Genomic DNA, 26320 nt, shown 5'->3' on the forward strand with positions numbered 1-26320 from the left:
TTGTACCCAGGCAATATCCATGCCTCGCTGAGAATCCATGGCCATGCAGCTATCAACCAAATAAAGGTCCAAGCCCATAACGTACCGATGCACCCTATCTGCCATATCAGCTACAACTGTGGGGGCATGTCTCGCCAATGAGTCAAACTCGAGGCTATAGTCGCGAATACTTTTGCCGTTCTGCTTTAACTGCAAAAATTTATCAACCCTAGCTCGTTTCATTTCTGGAGGCAGGAAGTGGCTAAGAAAGGCTTCTGCAAATTCATCCCATTCAGCTGGAGGAGCACCCTCGCCCCTCGATAACTCCCAAGACTCATGCCAGTTAGCGGCCACATCACGCAGCCGATAGGAGGCTAATTCCACTGACTCAGTCTCCGAGGCCCTAATGATTCGCAGTGTACGCTGCATTTGTCGAGTGAACTCCTGTGGGTCCTCTGTAGGTCTTGACCCATGAAATTCTGGGGGATTACAGGCTAGGAAGTCACGAACCCTCAAGCTATCTTGTCTGTTTACATCATCTGGGCCATGCCTCCGAGCCTGTCCTGCCATCAGTCCAGTCAGCAACTGTACTGCATCTCTCATAGCTCTGTCTTCCGCCCCAGGCTGTGGGGCTGGAGGCACCTGTCCTGGAGGTTCGGATCTGCAGATGCTGCTGCCCTAAACTCTTCTGAGGGAAACGGCGTAGTAGAGCTCGCTGACTGGAGTCCCATCCTCGGCATAGACTGGGCACGGGCCTTGGTAACTCTCGGAGTCTGACTAGTTTCCCCCGCTGCTGACTTGCCCTTTTGGGCAGTGGTTGCTTTTCGTGGAGGCATCACTGTAAACATAAAAGTCGGTCAGTGAAAAGTCATCCTAAAATATATCTCTATCGCATGATCTAAGACAAGAAAGAAAGTAACATCCTAAATGCCCTTTAGCCTCCTGTTTATAGATGTGGTGCACAACACACCGATAAACAAGCCTCTACTAGACACGGTCTGTGGACACTCCAAGAAAGAACTGCTCTGATACCACTTCTGTCACGACCCAGCCCCGTAGGTCATGACGGGTGCTCGTACTGGATACACACGTGTACCCCTGCCAACTATACATAACCCGTCTCCTGTTTATACTCAAAATGCATCAACATGTAAGAAACATACAAGCCGACGAGGCTGTAGTAATGTATAGGGTTATTCCATAACATACATATACGCGAGCCGACAAGGCCTCCACAACACAGGGAACGCTCCAAATCATACGTCATATCGGTACAGCTGCACATACACACATATACGACTCATATACAACCCATATACAGCTCATATACAACCCACGTACACTCACAACCCACATCTGTATCCACAGACCTCTAAGAGTAAGAAACAGTAACATAGGGCGGGACAAGGCCCCCGCCGTACCCATGAGCAAAATAAGTATATATAATAAGGTTTAGTACCCAAAATCAGGCTCCAGCACGATGGAGCACTTCTGGACCGCTGAGTGGGACTCCTATGCTGGTGGATCCTCAAACTGTGTACCTGTACCTGCGGGCATGAACGCAGCCCCCCGAATAAAGGGGGTCAGTACGATATATGTACTGAGTATGTAAAATATAACATAGCTGGAACATATCTGAAACAGGGAAACAGGGAGTAAAATATCATACAAGGAACCTGTACTTGAATCTTAGGAATCGTAATCATGCATGCTGAAATTACACAATATAGCCGACCCTTTCAGGGAACCGGTGAAGCATACCTGTAGGACCATCATAGGTCCGGCGCCATCACCACCCTATTCCATCCCATCATCATATATATACATACGTACCCGGCCCTCTAGTGAGGGACTCGGTGAACAATGCAGTGAGATTAAGCACGAATCTGTAGCCGGCCCGAGACTCGGAGAAAGATGTATTACAGTACACACGAGTTGAGTAGTGAGCAACTATATGCAGTTTAAATCATTATCGGGGACTCAACCGTATAAGAAAATTAAGCTATCGCCTGAGAACCTGAGTAGTACTGTAGTTATCTCGAGTGTCCTCTAAATGCCATTATGGGAAGTATCAGTTGTACTATCGGGGACCCTAGACACGTACTAAAGCAAGACCGAATCGCTTATGGGATCCGAAACACTTGTTATCATATAATCTTTAAGACTTGAGGCATGTACATTTGTTACCTTTTTAACATACAGAGGTTTCCAGGGAAACAGTTCAACTACCATAGGAGTTCGATATTCACAAGTACATAAGAAATGCTTAAGAATGGAATCACCCTGGAGCTTGTATCATATTTAACTTACGACTAAGACATGCCAAAAGGAAAGAAAGAATAAGCTTTACATACCTTTTACGAGTTACTCGTTATCTATCCCGTTCGCCTCGTATTCCGTGAACCTAGGTAATATGAAAGCAATGCGAGTATCAATATCCTTAGACCTTTCAACATCTTACATTACCTACGAGTGTTCATAAAACTCCTTTCCTCGTTCGCCTTCTAGACTAGTTCCTTAATTAGTTAGGGAGTTAACGAAAATCGGACAGCACCTCCCCTATAATGTGCCCTGTCCGAATTTCCAACCGTGTCCCTAATACCTACAGCCAACCAACAACATAACCAGCAGTTCATACACATGTAAAACCTAGCAACATTATACAACACAACTCGAAACGACTTGCTCGAAATTACGGTACCAAAATAGGGTCTCTAGTTTCTATTTCGCAAAACCTTTAATTGTATGAAGCGGGGGTTCATGTGGCTGCAAACAGCAGCTCCCCCACCCTTTTTAGAACATATTTAGGCCCTGCAATACACACCACACAACCAGCAGCCGCCTCCAAACGCACAACACCTCACTTCGACTATAATTTAACTACGATGACTTTAATTTAGATTATTTCTTTCGTTGAGCATTCCTACGATTTTTTTATACTTTCAGCAGTATACAAGGTACATAATACACTCCATAACAACCCCGTAAAGTCCAAATTTAAAGAAGAAATCTTACCTTACCCGAAATTGGTCAAAACTAGCCAAAATTGCGCCTCGGAACTTCTCTAGCGCGATTTAAACGCCGTGGTTGCTTGCTATCCGTTGAACCTTGATCCCCTTGTTTAACTACACGGAGCTACCCTTATACCCCTGCTCTATCTCTCCGAAATTACCCCTCACGCCACCTTGAACTCTTATTAACGCAACTCTTAGATAGCCACTATCTAAGAAGCTATTTATGCTTAACGTAACTTAGATTGGACAAGTACATATCTTAGGGTCTTATTGAAGCAACAGGAAAATTTCTTGGAGAGAACTACTGATTCATCAATAATATATGTGATGAAAAAGATTTCCAATACTAAGGCTCACATATATATGTATAAAGGCTACTGGCGGTGGGTTTTACTATATTTAAAGTAGAATAAGAGACAAACTATCTACTAAGCCTACATTTATTCAACAACTATATTATGCTAGCTTGTTAATTATATATTACAACATAATCACATGGGTGCACGTGGAAAGTGAGAATATATCATCATATGCATGACAGAAGGATAACTTCTACACATACTACAAATGGACATTCTTTTTGGATAACTATTAATTAATATAATTAGAATCTCCCCACATAGATAGAATTCACATGTCTCTATTAAAATATTTAAAATTTATATATATAAAAAATAACTTATAAGTGCGGGGTGTAACAAAACACCTGTCTCCTTCTTACAGCTCATGCATCAAGACATTCTCAGCTATCTCCGAGCCTTCTTCTTATCATGAAGCTGCTCTGGACCTTTAGTGAATCCATACAATGCAGCAGGAAATAGATGCCTTGATGGACAACAAAACTTGGAGTCTGGTAGATCTTCCTCCTGGTAAGAAGACTATTGGCTGCAGATGGATTTACAAAGTAAAATACAAATCTACAGGTGAAGTGGAGAGGTACAAGGCCAGGCTAGTTGCTAAGGATTATAGCCAACAGGAGGGGCTCGATTATGGGGAAACTTTTAGCCCTTTGGCCAAAATGGTTACTGTGAGATCCATCATAGCACTTGCTGCTTTAATGGGTTAGCTCATCCATCAGATGGATGTTCATAATGCCTTCTTTAATGGTGATCTGTTAGAGGATGTCTACATGACCATTCCTCCTGGGTTTGCTAGACAGGGGGAGAACACTAAAGTCTGCAAACTCCACAAGTCTCTATATGGTCTCAAACAAGCACCAAGGCAATGGAACTTCAAGTTAACACAGTCTTTGCTTCAGTTGGGATTTCATCAAAGTCACTATGACTATTCACTCTTCACTAGACATGATAAACATGATATACTCATTGTGTTGGTATATGTAGATGATCTTTTGATCACTGGTAGTAACCAGGATATCATCAGTGACACCAGAAAAGATTTACAAAAGGAGTTCAAGATGAAGGATCTAGAAAAGCTCAAATTCTTCCTAGGGATTGAATGTGCCAGATCAAGCAAAGGGATCCACATGTCTCAAAGGAAATATGCTCTTGAACTGATAGCTGAGTGTGGTCTAGGGGGAGCTAAACCTGCAGCAACTTCCTTGGAACAAAATCAGAAGCTCACATCTGCACAATATGATGAGTGTATTAGAGGTACAGGTAATGAGGGACATGAAGATCATAAACTGTAGGATCCCAGCAGGTACCAAAGACTAATAGGAAGACTTCTATATCTGACCATAACTAGACCTGACTTAGCCTTCTCAGTTCAGGTTCTGAGTCAGTTCATGCACTGCCCCAAAGAGTCTCATATGAAAGCTGCATTGAGAGTAGTTAGGTACATAAAAGAAGCCCCTGGTCTTGGACTACTAATGCCAGCATAAGACACCAACAAGCTTCTAGCCTACTTTGACTCAGATTGGGGAAACTGCTTGGAAACAAGAAGGTTTGTAACTGGCTACTTGGTCAAACTTGGTGGAGCCTTGATATCCTAGAAATCTAAGAAATAGGATACTGTATCCAGAAGCTCAGCTAAAGCTGAGTTTTGGAGTATGGCTCACTGTGCTGCTGAAGTTACATGGCTTATAGGGCTGTTTGAAGAACTTGGCATACACATTGAGCTTCTTATAACCATGGTGTGTGACAGCAAAGCAGCTATTCAGATTGCTGCTAATCCTATCTTCCATGAAAGAACCAAACACATAGACATCAATTGTCACTTTGTAAGAGAAAAGATCAACCAAGGAATGCTGAAAACAGAATTCACACACACCAAGGATCAACTAGCTGACTTGCTCATAAAGAGTCTTGGCAAGGCACAATATCAGCTGCTGGTGAATGAGCTTGGAGTCATGAACTTGTTCAAACCATGAGCTTGAGAGAGAGTGTTAACCATAGGCAAGCTACCATGGTTAATAATTTGTTAGAGTTAGTTGAAGTTGTTAGATGTTAGTTATAGGTTGATAGTGACTTGTAACTAACTACTCAAACTCTATAAATACAACTCACTCACACCACATGAATGATGAGTGTGTGAATGTACAATGTGACTTAGAGAGCAATGTAATCTTCTCTCCTTTTCTCCTCTTCTCTGCAACTTCTCCTCTGCTTCTTCATCTGCTGCACTGCAGCTCCTCATCTTCTTCTTCCATCTTTCTTCTTGACTAACTCATCTTGATTCATATAGTCGTCCAACAAGACTCCATCAATGAAGTTATCATTAGTATTGAATCTATTATGTTTTTTAAAATTGTGAATTCATAACTATTGTTTGTTATAATTTTAATAAATTTTACATAAATATATGATTCATATTGAAAATACTGAATTCAAGTGAAATTGATGATTATATTCAACATCTATCTTAGAAACAATATTTTTTGAGAAATTTTTTCAAAATGAAATTGTAATTCTGAATAAGTAAGTGCTTACTGTACTTGATATTTATAAATTTTATCATGCACAAATTTACTATTATCAATGTATTTATGCTGAAAGGTCGAAATAAAAATGAAATTCATTAATATTTAACAATTTAAAATTTTATATAAACTCAGACAAAAAATATGACAACCCAACTTCTTGTATTGACTATTTACATTTCAATTTAGAACTTGTTGGGGTGACTTAAGTTGGGAAGCCTAGGACTCGAGTGAGTTTTGATACTTTTGAAATAAGCTTAAAGTTGTGCATTTTGTTGTCACCTATTTCCTCGCGACCACAATTACCAATATTATAATTATAATGATTTAAGTCTGTTAAGTTTAATGTCACAATCCTGACCCATCATGGATGGCATCCATATTAATTATTCGGTGAGAGAACCATTCTTACCCAACTATGACATGCGATTAATAGAAAACAAGCAGTTAATAAGTGAAAATAGTTTAAATATAGTTTAAACGCTGAATTCCCATAAACTCATATAACGTTATGAAGAACTTGCGAAAATTACCTCCCTAGAACCTTTTATCTAAAAGTCTAGAATAAGGGGATGCAATCCCAAAAGCAATAAATAAAAGAAGTATGTCTGAATCTGAAATAAAAGGACTAAGAACTGAGAGGAATTCACGAAAGCCTGAAATAACTGGTCCACTCTTGAATTTGAACAATCATGAATCTTCTAACTGAGGTTTCTCAACAGTCGCCTGAATATGCTATGTACTCAATAAAGAAAGAGCAAGTACAGTATTAGTATACAATCACAGTGTACTGGAAAATCACACGACCATTCCCAATAAATAAAATATGAACAAGAAACCACAACTTAGTGAATAAATAATACACGATCACATCACAATTGATATAACACCAGACTCCCAATCCTTAACTTTTTAATCATTATACAAGTGAACATAATCAATCACAATGCAATAATCAAATAATGGTTCTCTCATTGAACCCATACCCAAACTGTTAGTGTATCGGTATGGTACTGATCTTGGGCACAATTACGTGCCAAATAGCAACTAAAACCCATATATTATCGCTAGAATCAAAATCAAAACTCCTAAAGTCGAGTCCATATTGTTCATATTTCATATTATTGCAACTAAATAGTATGTTTAGAAATTTTCAGGTCTAAGTGAGCACAAAGGGAAATAAGAAGCATAATTTGATGGATATCGGAACTCTAAGGGAGAAATAAATTCACAAGAAACATGACATGTATTTTAAGAGACAGGTACCCATTTCAATAGTCAGTGTACCAATGTGGCACCCATTCCAAATATACCAGCGTGATACTCGATCCAGTACCGCTGCGGTACCCGATTCAAGTGTACCGGCTTGGTACTCATTCCAAATGTACCGGCGTGATACTTGATCCAATTATATAAGCGTGGTATCCATGATCCAAATATAATGACATAGTACCCGATTCAAATGTACTGGTGCGGTATCCGTCACAAAATGAATTCACACATCACAATCACAACCACAACCACAATGAATAGCACACACACTTGTACAACCAAGTAATATATTCATTGCATGCAATTTGATCACAACATATCATTTCAATTCATGTTGTTTCCTTTTCCCTAATCATATATCATGCATGCAATACTAAGAAATAGTTAACATACACATATAACACAAATGGAAAAAAATAATCATCATCTACTTCGAAACAAGCCTTGAAAACTCCAAAATACTAGAGCTTTTCATTTTTCCAATGCCTTGACTCATTCTTTTTCTAAAACAAACAAAGAATACAAAGAATTAATGAATAGTGGCCTAAAATATCCAGATTATAACAAAATCCTAACCCTTAGCCAATTTCATGATTATCTCACCCAACTAGAATTTTTTCCACCATTAGTATCAAGCCAAAAATTTCCCTTAAGAGAATTCACAAATGTTCTAAGGTCTAAGAATTGAATTAAAAGTTAGAGGAATGATTACTTACCTTTACCGAAGAATTTGGTGGAAGATTGAAAAGAAACAACCCTAAGGCGCCCCTACTCTCCAAAAATAAAGTTGTAGAAAATACTAATATTTTTCAGATTTTTTCCCTGATATGTCTGTGACTGGCTCGCTATGTCGGCTTCCAGACTATTATAGTGGGCCCGACATAATGGGATTCAGTCTGTTATAGAGGCTTACACGGAGGCAGAACCTCAAAATTTATGTCTCAAGCCCCCATTTCACAACATAATCTCAAACCTCGACATTCTAAAATAAACCTTCTACGCCAAGATCAATTTTGGGAGTTCTTGTTCGAATTTAATTTCGTAAGGCCATAAGGGTGACTTAACGTCTTGACTACTGGCTCAAACAATCAAAACACAGAAATCAACCTGAACCCATTACCGAGTTTCCCAAGTCCTCACCTAACTCTGATTTTGTCCAAGTCTGGCCTAGTCTCAAAATTTCTAGTTACTATTTGAAAGTTTTTTGACGCAAACTCTTTCCTATTTGGCTTACTCATAATGATAGGAACAGATCGTTATAGTTTATGAAAGTGGACAAGTTTCCATGATCGCAACCTCCTCAGAGTTTTGACCTTTCCGGAATTGCGATGGGCTTGTTTGTGATTGAGGTGAGTTGATGAGTTAGGTATTTTTCATGAAAGTGAGTTGCTGGTCTCGATCACAATCACAAAGACCTTCAATTTCACGTGGTCTACAATAGGATAGTGACCCATGATCACGAAGACTGATCTTTAGATAAAAATACCAAAAAAAATAATATTCAAACCAACATTGCTCTTTCACTATTTTAAACTTTTAAAGTTTGGATTTGAAAATTCGGACCTATTTTCAGGAATTGAATTTGGAAAAATATTGTTAAATATTTTTGAGTTTACGACATTATTTTTTGCTAAGATTCGTAAAAAATATAAAGGTTCATATATATAATTTTGAGTGCAATCACACAACTAAAAATCAAATAATGACAGAGTAGTCTGTGATTGAGTGATAGATTGACAGATGACAAAAAAAGAACAATACTTTATGAAAGCTTTTATGTAATTGACCTTTTTACTTTTAATTGTGGTTTAAAATAATAATAGCTACAAGGGGCGAAATCAAGTAAAGCAAAGAATTTATTTCAAAAAATGGGTTCCATTTTTGACAAGTTGTTTGACAAAATGGATCGGTATGTCTAATGGGGCTTCCAAGGGTAATCCTAGTCCTAGTTCTGGTGCTTTCTGTGTGAGAGATCATAATGGTAATCTATTAGGGGCTAAGGGTGTGAAGTTGGCTAATTCTTCTAACTTGGTGGTTGAGGCAATTGCTATTAAAGAGGGTCTGCAATACTGTTTAGATAAACATTTTCATCAAATAATTTTTGAGATTGATTCTTTGTTGATGGTTAATATTCTTAATGGAGAATGGGATTCACCCTAGAGTGTGCAACTCCATCAATAGAATCAAAAATACTATATCAGTGAGAGTACAACACTCTTTCAGGAAGGGAAATACTCTTGCTGATTTTTTTGTTAACCTAATTTTTGTTTTTGCATGTACTTATGAGTTCAACTCCTTCCAGGAAGTCCTAGCAACAGCCAAAAAGATAATAAATTTTGATAAATGTAACACTCTATACATAAGAATCAAGTAGACAGATTCGCTGAGTTCTAAATAGAATCTCATAATTTGCAAGTACCAAACAATAGTAAGATATACAAGTATCAATAAGAAACAGGAAGGAGTTCACAATTGATGCATAACTATAGCAAACTTTTAAAGTCTAAAGCTATTTCGGTTGGTTAACAGTATCATGCTCCTGGTGAGAGCATATGGGTATCCAAAGTGGTACTAAATCAGGACTCAGAAGTTCTTAGTGGTGTATTCGATTGTTGATAGCTCCTATTTACTTCCTCCACATATCCAATTCTCCAAAAGATTTTTGTAGACCCATAAATCGTATAGCAAAATAGAGTTAATTTTTCAATTCAAAGGTCTAAAATTTAGATGGTGGTATTAATCTCTTTGGGGGATTCAACCCATCAAAGATTACATTAGAGAAAAGGATTTCTATTCATATATAATGCTTATCAAGTCTTACCTGAAGCACATTTCAGCAGCAAAATGTGTTTAAAATTGAGCTTCTTTAAGCTTCCTTTTTTGTTGAGCTCAAAAAGAATTTAGAGTTGATTGTGATATGGATAGAGTTTAAATGGCACCCAAAAACAATGCTTCTTAGATTGGGAGGCGATTTCCATAGATTTCGATCTCCAGAGTCGAGTTTGCGTGCCGAGGACCTCATGAAATATGACAAACATTATCCATCAAAATCCTTGTGACTAACCTTGGTAGCAGCTAAAATGAAGGAGATGTCAGCTGATCTCCAATAGTTCTGGTCGGAGCTCATCAATGACGATGGAAGAGAGTTGTTGATCTACGATCGAGAGGTCCCAGCTAGGAGCTCAAGATTGATCTGTGGAGCTCCATGGCTCATTGATGGAAGAGGTGTCGTGGTGGAGATGCAACCGAAGGATCTAGAAGGACTGTCCTTTTCACTTTCTTATTTCTATGTTTTATTTTTTATTTCTTTCTAGAATTTTTGTTTTGCTAATTTTATGGGCTTAGCACTTTAGGTTAAGTCCATTTATATATATATATATATATATATATATATATATATATATATCTTTTTTATTAATAAATCGGGCCTATTGGGTCTTTTATTTATTTATTTTTTTTTTTTTTTTTTTTTTTTTTTTTTGGGAACAGATCCTACACGAGGCTCCCACCTCTCGTGCACAGTCAGGGGTTAAGCAACACCCCCAAGCCTTAACATAAATAATCAAAATTAAAAATACAAGGAGGGGGACATAAACCTTACCTCCGATCCTATGGTGGTTCATAAGTCGGCTAACCTATTAAGGTCGGCTAACTCATCCCCGATACAAAAAGGGCTAACTATAACTAGAAAGCAGTAAACTTATGAGAGGACTCCTCCTGATACAAATCGACTAAGAAAGCATAAATGAGGGAGACTCTCCCCTTCCATGAGAATACAAGAAAGTAACTTACACTAGTCCTATTCAATTATGCTACGACTCAGGCATAGCTACATTGAGAAGAACAAGTATACGAACCTTCTATCTCGCATGGGTTGAGGAAATTCTTTTCATCTTTGCCCTTTTTAGTCATATCGTACCAAGTAGGTCCAAGGAGTTATGTAGCAACAACAATAGCAGCTAAGGGGGGTGAAATGATAGTAAATAAATGGAGCCATAGCAGCCAGCTTTCTTGGGGTTGTAGTTAAGGAAGCTGAGGGACAGAGTATGTGTAACATGCATTTTGTATGTGGTGCAGCCCTGACTTGAACAACTGGTTTGGTGGTTCCAGTGTTGTCGACTGATCAGGGATGTACCTGCACATCCACAATTAAACCAAGAAAGAGTTCCAAGGGTGAATCCCTGGCTTAAATGTATGTCTGAAGGTGCCTTGCACTTTGGGAGGGTCCATTGTTGCTGTTTGATGTGCTTGCACATCAGCAAGTAAGCAAGCCAAGAGTTCCAAATGGAGGTTGTATACTCAGCATTGTGTCTGTTGGTGCTCCATCTTCTTGTCTTCTCAACAATGAAAGCAGTCAAGGAGTTCCAAAATACTTGGATGAAAGGAGGCTGCTGCAGGTGTTGAAGGTATGCAACATGTATGCATGGAGAGTTGTTGGGAGTAGATAAGGCCCTTACAATTGTGGTTGTTATGTCCCTTTGTCTGTGACTTTGTTTACCTGCACAAACAAGCAAACAAATAGACAACCAAGTGTGATAGTTGTGGGGTTTGTTGCAAACCTGTAGGCAGCTTCTTGTTGTCTCCAAAGAAGGATTGAGCAACTCCTTTGAGGGTATCTTATGTGCCTGCACATAACAATTAAAGGAGCAAGGAGGTTCAAGAGTTTTTGGAAGCAGTGGATCTGCTACAGGTGTTGCAGGGATGGAATGTGTATGGGTGTAGGGATGCTGTGTTGGTGAGGTCCTATCTTGGAAGGATGTTGTCTCTCTATTGATGCTTTTCATCTGCCAGGGTTTCCCATCAGTTGTTGTACCTGCACAAAAAACATAACAGAAAAACAAAAAACCAACCAGACAGACAGAGGTCTTGGAGTTGATGGTTGTATCTGTGGTGTCTTCTATGTAGTTGTTGTTAGTGCATGTTGATGAATCAATCCAGCAACCTACAACAATACAACAAACAACCAAAGGCAAGAGAGAACTTGCACCAGCTAGCAACAAGGAAAGGACCTCCAAGAGTGCTTTGGAGTCTGTTAGGATTTTCAACGTCGCTCGACTAACGTCTCCAATTATCCGATTGAGTTGAAACTTCTTGAGATATGCACAAACAGTCCTTTCTTTAGTTCTGCAAGATTTGGTGATTTTTTGCACAAGTTGGAAAAAAGGCACCCTCTTTAGGCCTAAGGCAGCTGACTTTTTCAAAGTCGCTCGCCTAACGTCTCCAATTGTCCGTTTGTGCTGAAACTTCTTGGGACTTATCCCTACCTTATTTTCTGCCATCCTGCAAAGTTTGGAGGCCTTTGGACAGGTCCACATGGTGCAACTCACCCTGCACTTCATTCTCTGCTGTAGCTTAGTTACAGGTGTTGCAGGGAAGAAGTTGGCTTGAATGGGGGGCTGAAGAGAGGTCCTAGCATGCCCTGCTGTAGACCTTGTTCTTGGAGATTTCAATTGTGTATTGAACCTGCACAAGTAAAACAACCAGAGGAAAAGTACCTCCAGGACTTCTGCACAGCTAAAACTGTGCTGTAGTTCTGAATGTCCATTGTAGGCATGTAGTTTCTCCTTGTATGCTGCATGTTGTTGGAGTTGTTGTGTGTTGTGGCTTGTGAACATGTTTCCAAGTGTTCCATGTTTTAGTGTACCTCCACCTATCTGCAAATGCATAGAACCAAGCCTGCAAGACCAAAAACAAACATGCACAAACCTTAAATCGGCTAACTTTTTCAAGGTCGCTCGACTAACGTCTTTGATTGTTCGTTGGAGTTGAAACTTCTTGGGCTTTGCAATTACTGTATTTTCTGTTGTCCTGCAACTTTTGGAGGCCTTTTCCACAAGTTGGAAGTTCCAAATTGAGACTTGCTCCATCTTGAGACTTAATTCGGCCAACTTTTTCAAGGTCGCTCGACTAACGTCTCTATTTATCCATTTGAGTTGAAACTTCTTGGGCTCTACAGGAGGTGTATTTGCTGTAATCTTGCCCAATTTGGGGTTCTCTTGGTGTTGCATGATGTATTTGTTTAGTGTTGGTGGTTTTCTCTTACTTATGTTGTTGATGTTAGGTTGCTGCTGATGATAATTAGTGACATTCACTTCTGCTGATGTATTGGAGCTTTTGCAATTGATGTTGTTGAGTTGATGCAGGTCTATGGTGGATTGTTGGTCCTTAAACATTGTTCCTGCAAAATTAAAACCAACAAGAAGGGAACTCCTAGAGTTGAATGAGCCTCCACCTGCTGTTGATGTACTGTAGTTGCTCCATGTGTTGTTGCTCAACTGCTGCAATACCACCCCATGGCTCAAAGTTGCATGATACCTGAACAATGAGGCACCCAACAGTAAACATAATTGGAACTTAAGCTTCCTTTTTGATGGCTGTTGAGTGTGGATCCATGTGTGTGATGTTGTGTTGCTGGTCTGGGTTGTTGTTGCTGTATGCTCTTGAGTGTTGTGATAGGTGGAAGTTCTTGTTCTTGGAGGGTGCAGATGTGTAGAGGGCACTCCTACTCTATCTTTTACTTCTAGCATTGTGATATTATTTCTACTGAAGCAATAAACAAGGGAGACTCTCCCCTTACAATAAGAAATAACTAGGTGGAATATGAAGAAGTAAAACAAAATACAGTTAATTAGTCTATTACACATTGGGGATGAGATCAGTCAAGAGGATAGTTTGATTCTTTTCAGAGTTTTCCTTCTGAAACTTGCCATTCCTAGCTTGTCCATCTTGATGTAACCTTTTGTTTCCTGTGGTAGCTGCTGGAGGTTGTAGAAGTGTTGTGTATCATTGAACATGTGGCTGCATTTTGATAAGGTATCTGCAGGATGGTTTGCTTCTCTGAATATATGTTTGCACTGAAAAAATTCCAATTGTTGGACCTGGAATTGTAACTTTGTAACATATCTATGAATGCTCCAAGGTGGCTTAAGGTCTTGTTTCAGCCACTTAGTCAATAATTCAGAGTCAACTTCCAATATCACTCTATTATGTCCATGTTGAAGACACCAAGTGAGACCAATAGTTGCTGCCTGCACCTCTGCTTGGTTATTAGTACCCAGTCCCAGTGGAGTTGCAAAGGCATATATTAAGTTACCATTGTGGTCTCTTAATATTCCCCCTGCTCCAATTTTCCCAGGGTTGTCTAATGCACTCCCATCAGTATTCAATTTCACAATGGAAGTTGGAGGTCTGATCCACATAACTTTGGTCACTCTCATGTCTTGTTGACACTGTTCTAACATAGGAATCAGTTCCTTCCAGCTCTGTGGCCACTTAATGTAGGGGAAAGCAGTGTGCATCAGCATGTAAAGGTCCTTGACTATGGAGAATTTAACTCTCTTAGTACTAGAATTCTTTCCTCCATACTTACTTGCACATCTATTCTTCCATAAATGCCAACATACAAAGATAGGAGTGGCCTGCAATATGAGCTTCTGAGCCTCATTACTGGACTTGGCATTCCACCACTTCATCAGTATGCTTCTCGGTATGTCTGATGCGTTCCATTTTTCTTATAAAAAAATGCTTTATTTCTATTATATTTAGCTTGTGCTAACGGGGTGCAATTTTTCCTAATGAAATATTTGAAACTTTTAAGAAGTTCAATTAATATAGAAGTAACTAGTTAAAGCTTTTCAAACTTATGAATTTGACATCTTTAAATATGTTCATTTACATTCGCAATTTTATATTACTTCATGAATAAGAATAAATATATAAATTTGACATCTTTAAATATGTTCATATACGTTCACAATTTTATTTTACATCATGAATTAGAATAAATATTATAAATTTTCAACTCCTCCTAGGAGCACCATTTAAGATATCCTTTTGAAAGTAATCACAAACGCAACAGTATGTGCTAGGATAAATTTCTCAAATAGTCAATTTAATAAAATTATTTGATAAAACCATTCAATATATATCATATTTCTTTTTTATATAAATATAACTCCTCATCGAATAACAATTTTGTACTTAGGTAAAATGACTCCCCCGTATGACTCAATACCAAACTATAAAAAATGGGTCAACTATATAAAAGTTCATTTTATTTATGGGTCAACGTGTGGGTCCCTGATGTTGGGTCAAAGTCATTTTTCGGTGGAGAAAATTTTATTACGGTCAAAGTTGTTTAATTAAAAAACTAGTTACTAAATATTTTATTGATACAAAATGAGATAAATGGATTTACTAAATAATTTCACTAAGTTACGTAATTATTTTGAAAATTTTAGTCCCTCCTACCCACTCCATCCTATTACTTTATTAAAATAAAGCATAATAAATTCAAGAAATGAATGAAATACTAAGTAAAACTTGTTAAATCATCATAAGTTGTTAAATTTGTCTTTACTAATCTTTTCCCCCCTAAATAAATCAAGAAAATGATTGAAAGTTATTTATCTATAGAGTCCTAGAATTATCACTGATATATGCTTTAGAGTTAGCTTTTTATATCACATATTCTTTATACGTATGCGATGCTTTCTCATAAATTTGGTTTGATTTTGTTCTTCTCTTTTTGATTTTCAATTGTGTCCTATAAAATAATACATATCTAACACAATCAAATAGTAAAATACTTGACTAACAAATGAATAACTATTATAGGAAATCAGAAATAGTAGTCTCAAATCTATTAATTGTTTTTAAAAAAATTCAGTTTACGTGATCGAAATAATAGATACCCATTAAAATCATGAAGAGGGAGTTTGGTAAAAATCCCTTCTACTAACTCCTTGATGTCTTCAATAATGTTCTTCAAAATGAATAAAATGTGTAAATATTACTAAAAAAATAAAATAAAAAATTATCGAAATAATGAATACCACCTATACAATAGTAATACATACTCCATTTGATATGATAGTCGACCATTCATAATCTATTGTATTAGCATAATGTAATAGATCAATTGAGAGATTTTTTCTTTAAAAAATTATAATCTGAAATCAAATCAAAAACTCAAAAGTAAATCAAATAGCAAAACAAGTTTGGTTCAATTTGATTTCCCGATTTAATCAGAATAATACATAAGGTAAGTTTTGACAACATTTGAGTTGAATTTGAAAAAAAAAAAATATCTTTTAAAGCTAAAATTAAAAAGAGATCTGAATGTTCGATTATTGCACGAGAAAACAATACTAATAATTATATCGAATATTATTAATGAAAATCATAGCAGAATACATGATAGTAGCATCAGTAAAATAAAACGAAAGGCAAGAGAAAAATCAGCACCTCAATAGTATAAATTTGAATCTTTCTAGGGTTTCACCAATATATCTATAAGTAATAAACTAGGATGATTTATCTGAGATTTTAATTTTATTCAAACTTCACACTCCGCATCCCAATGAGGATGAAGCACCATTTTCCAATTGGTTCAAACGATGGTGCAAATTAAAACTAGCAATATTTAACCATGCTTCAAACTTGGACACTTCATCTGCATTAAGTTGCTCAATTGACTGCCACCAACCTTTTTGTTTAGTTTCTGTCATTTGGTCAAGATAATTTGTTTGAGCAATTGCAACTTTTTCGTTGATTTCAAATTCTTCAAGATTGTTTTTGAGTTGATCCACTTTCTCTCGAGCAAGAGTCCTGGCTAGTAGGGTATCATCACTTAACTGTATATCAGGATTCTGAAAGCGAGAAACGATTGCATCAACTGTAGGGTGAAAAAATGAGTAAGGCTTACCGGTAGGGGAAAATATTATAATTCCAATATCAACATTGAATTCTGTAACGAGTTCGCTAGCCTTTTTGTACAAACCTGCACGACGCTTTGTAAATGTACCAACCAATTTATCCTGATTTTCTATTTTTTTTATTGGTATCTTTTGACGCCCTTTAGTCTTCTTATTCTCCATCGCTAAATTTGTATAGAGATTTGTTAAAAGATAATTGATGAAACGTTTTCTTGCAAATGATACTTATGAGAAGGGCAATATCCCGACCGTTTATATACTAAAAAATTCATTAAAACGGCATATAATTGAATTTCTAGCCAAATATTATAAATAAGAATAATATTTTCATCATAGAGAAACTTAGTAAGTGAAATAAATTTTATACTTTAAATATGTTTTGCATGTCAACCATATCCTGAAATATAAAATTTAAAGTTAAAAAGGTAAATATTTTAATATACTCATGAAATATATCAAGTTGAAGTTAGTAAATATAAATATAATTTGAAAATAATTAAACTACACACCAAAAATTTTCAATTTTTTTTTGTATAAGAAGCAAAGTCAAACTCTTCATTTGCATTAACAAAAAATAAATCTAATGTTTAACTATAATAGGAAAATATGTTAATAGTCATATAGAAATTTATCAAATTCAATAGACAATATAAATAATGAACAACTGATTATATTTAGAAATAATATAAATTACAGGACAAAAAAAGAGATTGAAATAAAGCAAAATCAAATTATTCACATGCATTAACATCAAATTGACATCGACTTGAATAAGATTCAAAAATCTAGCTTTAATAGGTAAATATATTAATGAAATACAATAGTTAAAAAAGAAATTTTCTATATGTATTAACATCAACAACCTATGATTTTCCCCCCTTACAATCCAAAATCCAAGGTTATGATGTCATCTATACTAACCCATCAATACACAAGTTGATCTATTACCCAAATTGAATATCTATCAATATACAGAAATATAAGTCAAAATAACGAAAGTAAAGTCGTAGTTAACAGAAAGAGATGTTCAATATGTAATATTAAGTGATATATAAGGATATACATATATATATATATATATATATATATCACGATGTCAATTCGTCCGTGACTGAAACCCACAATACTTATTTTAGTGGGAAAATCATTTCTACAACCCAGCTTATCAACTTAAGAAATAAGTATTAAAAACCTTGCACAAGCAGGAATATAACCAGAAAATAATAATACTGAGTTCGCATAAACTCAGCCAACAATTTTTAATAACTACGAAAATGCGGAAGTCAACACATTCTAGGAACTGAAAGTCGTCCGTACCAAAACTCTAACCAGTTTCAATGTAAGAAAAGGGGAAACACTCCCCAAACAGAAGTCAAAATATTAAAACAGTGTCTAAGTATCTGAGTCCTGAGACAAGGACTGAGATTGATAGAAAAATCCACGGCAGCATGATAGAATAGCTCACCCTTGGACTTTGAACAAACTTCTAATCTTCCAACCAAGGTCTCTCCGCAGTCGGCTGAATATGTCATGTACTTAACAAAAAGGCACATCAAGAGTAGTATCAGTACACAAAAATAATGATGTACTGGTAGGATCACGTAGTTAGCCAGTAAACGGGTCATAGACAAGTAAATTCAACACAATAGGCATATACATATACAGAATAAGTCAACCACATCTTAATATCACAGTACAATGTCTTCCACATGCTATAATTTCATACAAGGGTCATCTCGAGGGACCTACTCGGAACGTGACACCCGTTCGATATACAGTGTATATATAGCCACGATATACAGTGGAATTGTTCTTAAGGCCCAAAATGCAGATAACCCAACAGCTTAGTCCAGGCGTACAGAAACTAATTGTCGAGCCATATTTTCATGTGTTAATTATTGTTAATTTATATTGATTCGGATTGTAATAATTTATTTACTTATGTTATTTATGTTTGCTTAGATATTAATTTTAATTTGTTTTAACTTAATTAGATTCCCCTAAAAATAAACCAATTCATGTTAATTTACTATTTAAATGATTTTCTACCTTTACTTAGGCATTTGGTAAACTTAACATTTTTTTATACATGTATATTATTTTCAGTGTTTAAGTTTGATCATTTTTTTAAAAAAATAATTTTAAAGTCTTCGTTTCTTTTTAAATTAATATTTTCAAAAGTTAGTCAAATAATTTTTCACATCGTCGGATAACCGCGCGTTAGCAGCCACTTTGAATGCTTAACACCTTCTCAAAGTGGAAATAAGAACCTCGTACCTTTTTCTCTGAATTTTTAAGACTTAAATCTGTTAGGGTCTTTTAAATTAAGTTTTTCTAATTTCTTTAAAAAAATAAGTGGCGACTCTTCTTTTCTAAAATTGATTTTTTCTCTATAAAGTTGAAATTAATTTTAAACTGTCTTTTTTCAACATAACAGTTGGGACAAACACTTGGCTTTGATAGAATTTGCTTACAATAATAGCTACCAAGCAAGTATTGGGATGCCTCCCTATGAAGCCTTATACGGAAGGAAATGTCGGACCCCTCTTTGTTGGAGTGAAGTTAGTGAAACAAAGCTTGTTGATCTTGAAATTGTGCAACAAACAGAAGACAAGGTAAAAATGATCAGTGATTGTCTAAAAATATTTAGTTAGTGTCACATGATGTACATATATCACATTGTGTAGCCTTATGAGGACCACCATTAACTTGACCATCTAAATGCTTTTGTTCAAGTTGGTCAAGCAGGCCAAATCCAAATAACAGATCCAAATGTCAAGTGCATAAGCCAGTGGTCCAATTAGCAGTCCATGTTTTGCACATTATATTATACTGTCAACTTTCAATTATTTTTTCAATTTTAACATTAAATATACTTTTGATTTTATACACATTAACTGTCAAATATCTATTTTTCTATGTGAATTCAAACGATTCTTTTTAAATGATATTGAAATAAAATTTACATATTTCATAAAAATATTATAAATCATAACAGTTAAAAATTTTAAATATTAAGACATGTTTGAAAAAAACTATATTCAAAGGAAAAATTATTTGACTCTTTATTAAAACTAATCAAACACATGGCACGTAAGTAAACTAATACATATATCTACATTCATTGTGTGATTCCCAATATAGTTTGATGATATTCTCTAGCTAACATGATTATAAAATGTTGTTATCTTTTAGAATGAGTTAACTTGCAAATCTTAATTAAATTTATGTAAAGACTGAACATGGATAAGAATCTACTCAAACAACTTGGTTTCCAATATTGGTAATTGTTCTTGATGTGGCACTACAGGATTGGTCATCGTGGCTAAAATATAGATAAGAATTATCCAAATTAGAGATATAATGCTAATAATAAAATAATAGCTTTCTTTGAAGATATGTATACAAACCTGATGTTGACTTCACATCTTTCTAAATTCCACAATAACTCTTTCCCCTTCCTATCCTTTTTTTTTGGCCGAGTTTAAAAAAATATAAGTTAAGTCCGGTCAAATTTTATGAGTTTAATATTTAAAAATTTTAGTACAAAATTTATTTTATTTTTAAAATATATAGGTTCAAACTTATCAGTATATGTTGTAATTTTCATAAGATTTACGCATAATTTATGATATGCATTGAAAACTCTAAGGGTGCGTTTGCCAGCGACCAATCCATTGGATCGTGCCGGCACCCACTATACACTTTAAGTAAGAGAATTCTTAACTATTCTAGAAAAATATTGCGAAAGTTAAAATCAAAGACTTGAACAATTTAACCAAAATTTCTAAGGAAAACTATATTTAATCTGGCTTATACAAGGTTATACAAAACCCCCAAGGATGCTGGTCTAAACAAGTACAAGAGCTACTAAGAGTAGAAATAAATTAAAAACCAATGACCCAACTTCCACCAAGAGAGAGACCGTTCACTCACTTCGCTCCCTCTAAATTACTATTTATGTTTGTCTTCCTTATTGTTTTACTCGCTAAGACCCCCTCCCCTATGTTGATCGAGTGGAGTGACGGAAGAGAGTATGGGTTCATGGACGAAAGGAGAAAAAAATAGAAGCTGGTGGAAGATCGCATTCGTCTTTACCTAAAAAACATAACTGATCTTGCAACCAGACTATGCTAAGTGGTATAGCAAGAGTAGTATCAGTATAAACAACACGTACTGGTAGGCATCATCATTCAATTTGTTACCCACCGCATAATATATGAATAGAAAAATAAGACATATCATAATAATTAAACTTTATCATATTGTTCATCCCAACCAAATAAGTACACTCCTTACTCCCACCTTAAAGTGTTCCCCACTCTAAATTTCAGAGTTCCACAATCATTCTAGTTACAATTTAATAAATGTGGGTTTAAGCACACCATACCACTGTTCATTTACTACAACATTCCCCATCTAACAACCTTAACCACTCAATGATTTCACCCACCCATCACTAGTCCTAGTCCAACTGTCTTACAGCATAAAACATATCCCTCTCATAACCACACTCTTCCAACTCACCTGAGTTATAGGTAGCCACTATCCCAACCCAGTTATTCATGGACATCACAATGGTAAAACTCTCTGGTAACTAGAAATCACAACTTGTACGTGTACAATTATAGAATATGATTATACCATATGGATCACATCCAACCCTAATAGGGCCCATTCTCTTATCCACCAATAAGTTTATTCAAGATCATAATTTCTTATAACTAACACACTTCAACTCAAGAGTTCACTTACAGGTCCTTAGTCCATGGCTCATTTACCACTAACCTTATTATTATATGGAAATATAGATATCATCAAGTCCTCTCATGGGACCATCCACACATATACTTGGCCCTCTCAGGGAAACCAATCCAGTCATATTTGTGTCGGAATGTGACACTCGATCCAAATATGTGTTAAAATGTGACACCCATTCCATATATGTGTTGAAATGTGACACCCGATCCAGTTAAATAAACCAATCATAAATACCATCAATAGATCACATTATATCAATAGAACATGTTCATCACAAACAAGCCAATAAGTAGTCATTGATATAAAAACTAACTTGTTTCCCTTATCGGTACATATTTAGGCATATCATAAGTAACTCAATTACACCCTTAAGACAATTCTGAGAACCCAACCAACACCCACACTACCAAACCCTTAAGGTTTATCATCAATCTCTACCTAGTTTTATATTACTCTACGCAATACTACGCCCATTATAAAATAACTATCTCTATGCAATAATGTCACCACCAAAAATACTTTCCCAAATCATTATAGCATATTTTTATCAGGTCACATTCAAATCAGACACTAATACAACTGATTTTTTACCCGAGACCCGTGACCCACAATTTAGTTATATGATTTTTCATTAAATTCCCTTCTATACTACGCAGTAGGTATATATTTACTAGTCAGAAAAGAGAAGTCTAGTCTACCTGGGCTCCAAGCAATCCCTGGAGAGATAGTGCTATTGAAATCATTGATCCTCAACGTCCTATGGTAAGACCAGATTAATTTCCACCAATTGAAGCCTTTCGAATGTAGAAATGCCCTTCCCTCTTCTCCCCAAGTCAAGAGCAGCCTGTTTGGAGGGTTTCGTAGAAACCTTCGCCTCTAACCTAAATATGGAAGAGATGGGAAAAATAAGAAAAATCATGAAGTAAGTTTTATTTCACGACTTTCCGCTCTTACGGCCTTATTCCCGCTATGGGGGCATTGCCTCGATGGATTCATCCTGCTCTGGCGGGCTGGTGGGACTTAGTCAAGCCAAATTCTTGCGAATTTCTTTTTTAATCATGACTAACGACAGCTCTGATCATTATAATAGATACCAATTTACCCTTCATTTGTCCCAAAACGACACATCAAAAGAAGGTGCAAACTTTTTGGGGCACGCTTAAAATAGCATTATTGCTCAGGCCATAAGGAAATAGTTCACGGTCTCTGAATTATGGGTAAATTAAAATTACCTTGAAGACACACTCAATAAGAATTACTTAAAAGAAGTGGACTCACTTTTCAAAACACACTTCCCAGGCTCATCCCGCACTGGCACAAATACTCCCATTAGAGCGGCCCCGCTGGAGTGGAAATTCTGCTGCTCTGGTGGGGTAAAACGAATCAGTATAGGGTGGGGTAGATGAATGGTTTCCCCCATTCTTACATTCCCTCACTCAAATCCTCCATAAACTCTCTCAAACTTTTCCCTTCGATCGTTTGTGCAACATTAAGAACTTGTCCTTAACTTTAATTTAATGCTATTATTTACATTCTTGTGCTTATCATCTTAAGAATCCGTGGAATCAAAGGCCCATTAGGTAGTTTTCAACTCCTTTTTCAAATATTTTGCTTGCTTGCTAGATTAACGATGCATGGACTCTCCCCTTACGTCCACAACGTCTCCCTAATGTCTTAGGCATAAGGTTAACAACAATTTTCACCCAAATCGAACTAGAATATGAGGTGGAAGTTAAAAGGTTTTTCTTGGCCCAAACCTTAATTACATTAGTTATTTGGAGTTTTAAACCAATTTTTTTCGTAAATAATGTTGCTAGGACACTTAGGAGAACTGATATGCAAAAATTTATACGAAATTTCTAAATTGGGGTGAGAAGGCACAATAGATCGCGCTTGGTGTTCATCCCACTCTGGTGGGATCCTACCGCTCTGGCGGGATTTCGCCAGGCAGTGGCCTCATTTTAGAGACCCTCTCCCCTTTAACCTCTGATTTCACACTCACCCTATTGTGCTCTAACCAGAATTTTGTGAAACTTGGAGGTACTTCACTATTGTTCACACGACAATGCCAACCTCCCATTTGCTCGGTTTCTCGATGCCTCATCTCCGAAAAGGTGCCACGACTTTAGAAATAACAAATTTCTTCCCGAGAGGAGCTTTCACATGCTAGGAGTAGCAGACAAGATAACTGCCCTCTATGCCCGACTAAAGGAGTTTGGGTGGGATTCCTTGACTGAATCCCCTACCTTCGCACGTACTGGTTGGGTGAGGGAGTTCTATGCCATCCTTTCTATGGTTCGTTGGGATGATCCTGACCCCACCATTTGCATCACAGGAGTGACCATCTCCCTGAGTCCTGCTTATATTAATTTTTGCTCGAAGTACCGGATGCCTCAAATGCTGAGTATGAGGCCAAGCTAAGGGAGATGAACCTAGACTGGTGTGTGACACTCTAGTGGCCCCAAAGCGCTAGAGCAGGGTCTACTGGCCTAGAACCTAGGGCAATATTAGCACCAACTGGTTTGATGATGACAAGAGATGGCTATACTTGGTGGCCAGGAGGATCTTCCCTTTCAGAAACTATACAAATGTGACCTTTCCGAGGGCTCTAGTGGTGGCTTATGTTATTTAGGGGACACACCTAAGTGTAGGGGCCCAAATTGTGTCATAGTGGAAAATGTTCTACCGCAGCAACAAGAAGGCATTCTTCCTGCCAGGCCTGATCACTGCCATATGCAAGACGACTGGGGTGCTACTGCTGGATTCCGATGAGGTACTCCCTATGGATCCTCCTTTCCACCCTTTGCTTATTAGGTGAGCCTCCTCTCGGGTACCGAAGAAGATGAGGGCTGACGGGGATGAGAACATCGGGGCAGCAGTAGTAGAAGATGAGGAAGAGGATGCTGCCCCTTCCACTCAGTCATAGCCACCAGTTGACTCTCTCTTGGAGGAGGACTTAGATGCGGTTCGGAGGCGACTAGGAAGCCAATTTACCCAGACCCCTGCTCCAGTGCCACCAGCTACTGCCAGGGAGGTAGATATGCTTCGTCTTCAGCTGTGGTGGGAGAGAAGGAAAAGTATATAGAGGGACCGCCTCATAATGAGGATGTGGAAGACTATCAAGACCATCTTCTCCTATGTCGCTCCCCAGAGGAAATTGCCCAAGTTAGAACCTGACGATTTTCGCAAGCTTCCTTTCTTGAATGAGGTCGGGGAAGGAGAGTACCCCCAGAAGACCTAGATTCAGATGTCGACACTCCCTTCGCCCCCGTTAGGATTTGTTATTTGATTGTGCTGACCTATTTGGGCAAGGAACAAATAATTTATTATTTTTTCTTACTATTTCTCTTATTTTTGTAAGCATCGAATGATTTTTAATTCCTTCACATCTCCGTACATATTATACTACCCTTTTATGGCTATTCGGTCTTAATTGATCATTATACAACCTTAGATCTAGCCATTGCGCTTAAAAGATCAGTGCCAAAAATAAGGGAACAATAGGTGACCTCTTTATGAGGATTCTGTCTCGCGAGATCCCACTCTGAAGGGGTAATTCCTACTTTAGCAGGCCTTTTCTAGTAGGATATTCCCACTGGGGCAGAATTCGCCGGGATAGTAGCCTTAGAGAACTCCCTTAGGCATTCTTCCTGCCTTTTATTCCCTCTTAGACTCTCAAGGTTAAACTCAACCCCTCTAACTCTTTTTTCTATGAGAATTTTGACGTGGACTATCCCGAGTCGATCCCAACACTATACATAGAGGATTATCTCTCCCCTTAGAACCAAGGATATTAAGATAAACAAGGCATCATTTAAACCAACTTGTGACATCAAGTTCTTATTAATTCAAGCCAATGGTTCAATCTATTATATCATATAGACACAATTCAGCAACACCTTATTTTAGCTCAGTTACGAAATATGCTAAGGATCTTTCGTGATCACCATTAGACTAGTGTACAACACTAGATCTTTTTCTCACCTGATTTCAAATAAAATTCTGACTGCCCCGAAACCAGAGTTTTTCCACAGTCCTTACTGGTTAAATTCTCTTACCAATTAGCACAACTAGTAAGTCCATGCACCATTTATAGGCCGCATTCCCACACATGAGTATATCATTCAACATATTAGGACTCATCCCTTAATAGTTTTGGGTCTTACACAGGTCAAAACACATAATATAGTTATGACTCCTCCCTGACATCTAGTTCATAGAACTTATTAGAAAACATATACCACACAAATTCAACACACAAGTAAGGGTATTTCACACTTTAAATCAGGAGTCACTATGCACATAATCAAATATTCAACTACACAACTCAATCAAGTAAAGTAATTTAGTTTGCTCCATGGATGATTATTAGTTGATCATCTATGCATTCTTACTGCCTCTAAGGCAAGATACCAATTGAAACCTTCTTGGTTCCAATTTTTCTACTTGTGTTTCTTCAGTCGTGATAACGGTATCAAATTTACCTCGTTGAGATACCAATTAGACTCAACACATATCACAAGCGACAGACCATACGAATAAAAGAGAAGAAATGGAACTACTTCCTAAAATGCTTTAGAGATTCTTGAAGATTAGATATGGAGGTCAACACACCAATCCGCAGAAGTCTATTCCACACTCGTTCTTGTACTGGAGACTGGTAACCTAGGATCTGATACCAAATTATCACGACCTAA

The 26320-nt window shown here is 37.0% G+C and overlaps 1 protein-coding gene and 1 long non-coding RNA gene across 2 annotated transcripts; both read right to left on the reverse strand.

The window, feature by feature from the left end:
- Positions 1–6344: 6344 nt before the first annotated feature.
- On the reverse strand, positions 6345–10486 carry LOC129901586 (uncharacterized). The gene is made up of 2 exons (XR_008769879.1): positions 9968–10486; positions 6345–6609 (listed from the first exon to the last, which is right to left on the reverse strand). It is a non-coding gene; the product is annotated as an uncharacterized LOC129901586 (long non-coding RNA).
- Positions 10487–16490: 6004 nt separating this feature from the next.
- Positions 16491–17071, reverse strand: LOC129900087 (agamous-like MADS-box protein AGL61). The gene has a single exon (XM_055975050.1). It carries the CDS (start codon positions 17022–17024, stop codon positions 16491–16493), a length of 534 nt encoding a protein of 177 aa, XP_055831025.1. The 5' UTR covers positions 17025–17071.
- Positions 17072–26320: the final 9249 nt, after the last annotated feature.

This window comes from Solanum dulcamara, chromosome 8 (genome assembly GCF_947179165.1).
Source record: "Solanum dulcamara chromosome 8, daSolDulc1.2, whole genome shotgun sequence".
Classification (NCBI taxonomy): Eukaryota; Viridiplantae; Streptophyta; class Magnoliopsida; order Solanales; family Solanaceae; genus Solanum; species Solanum dulcamara.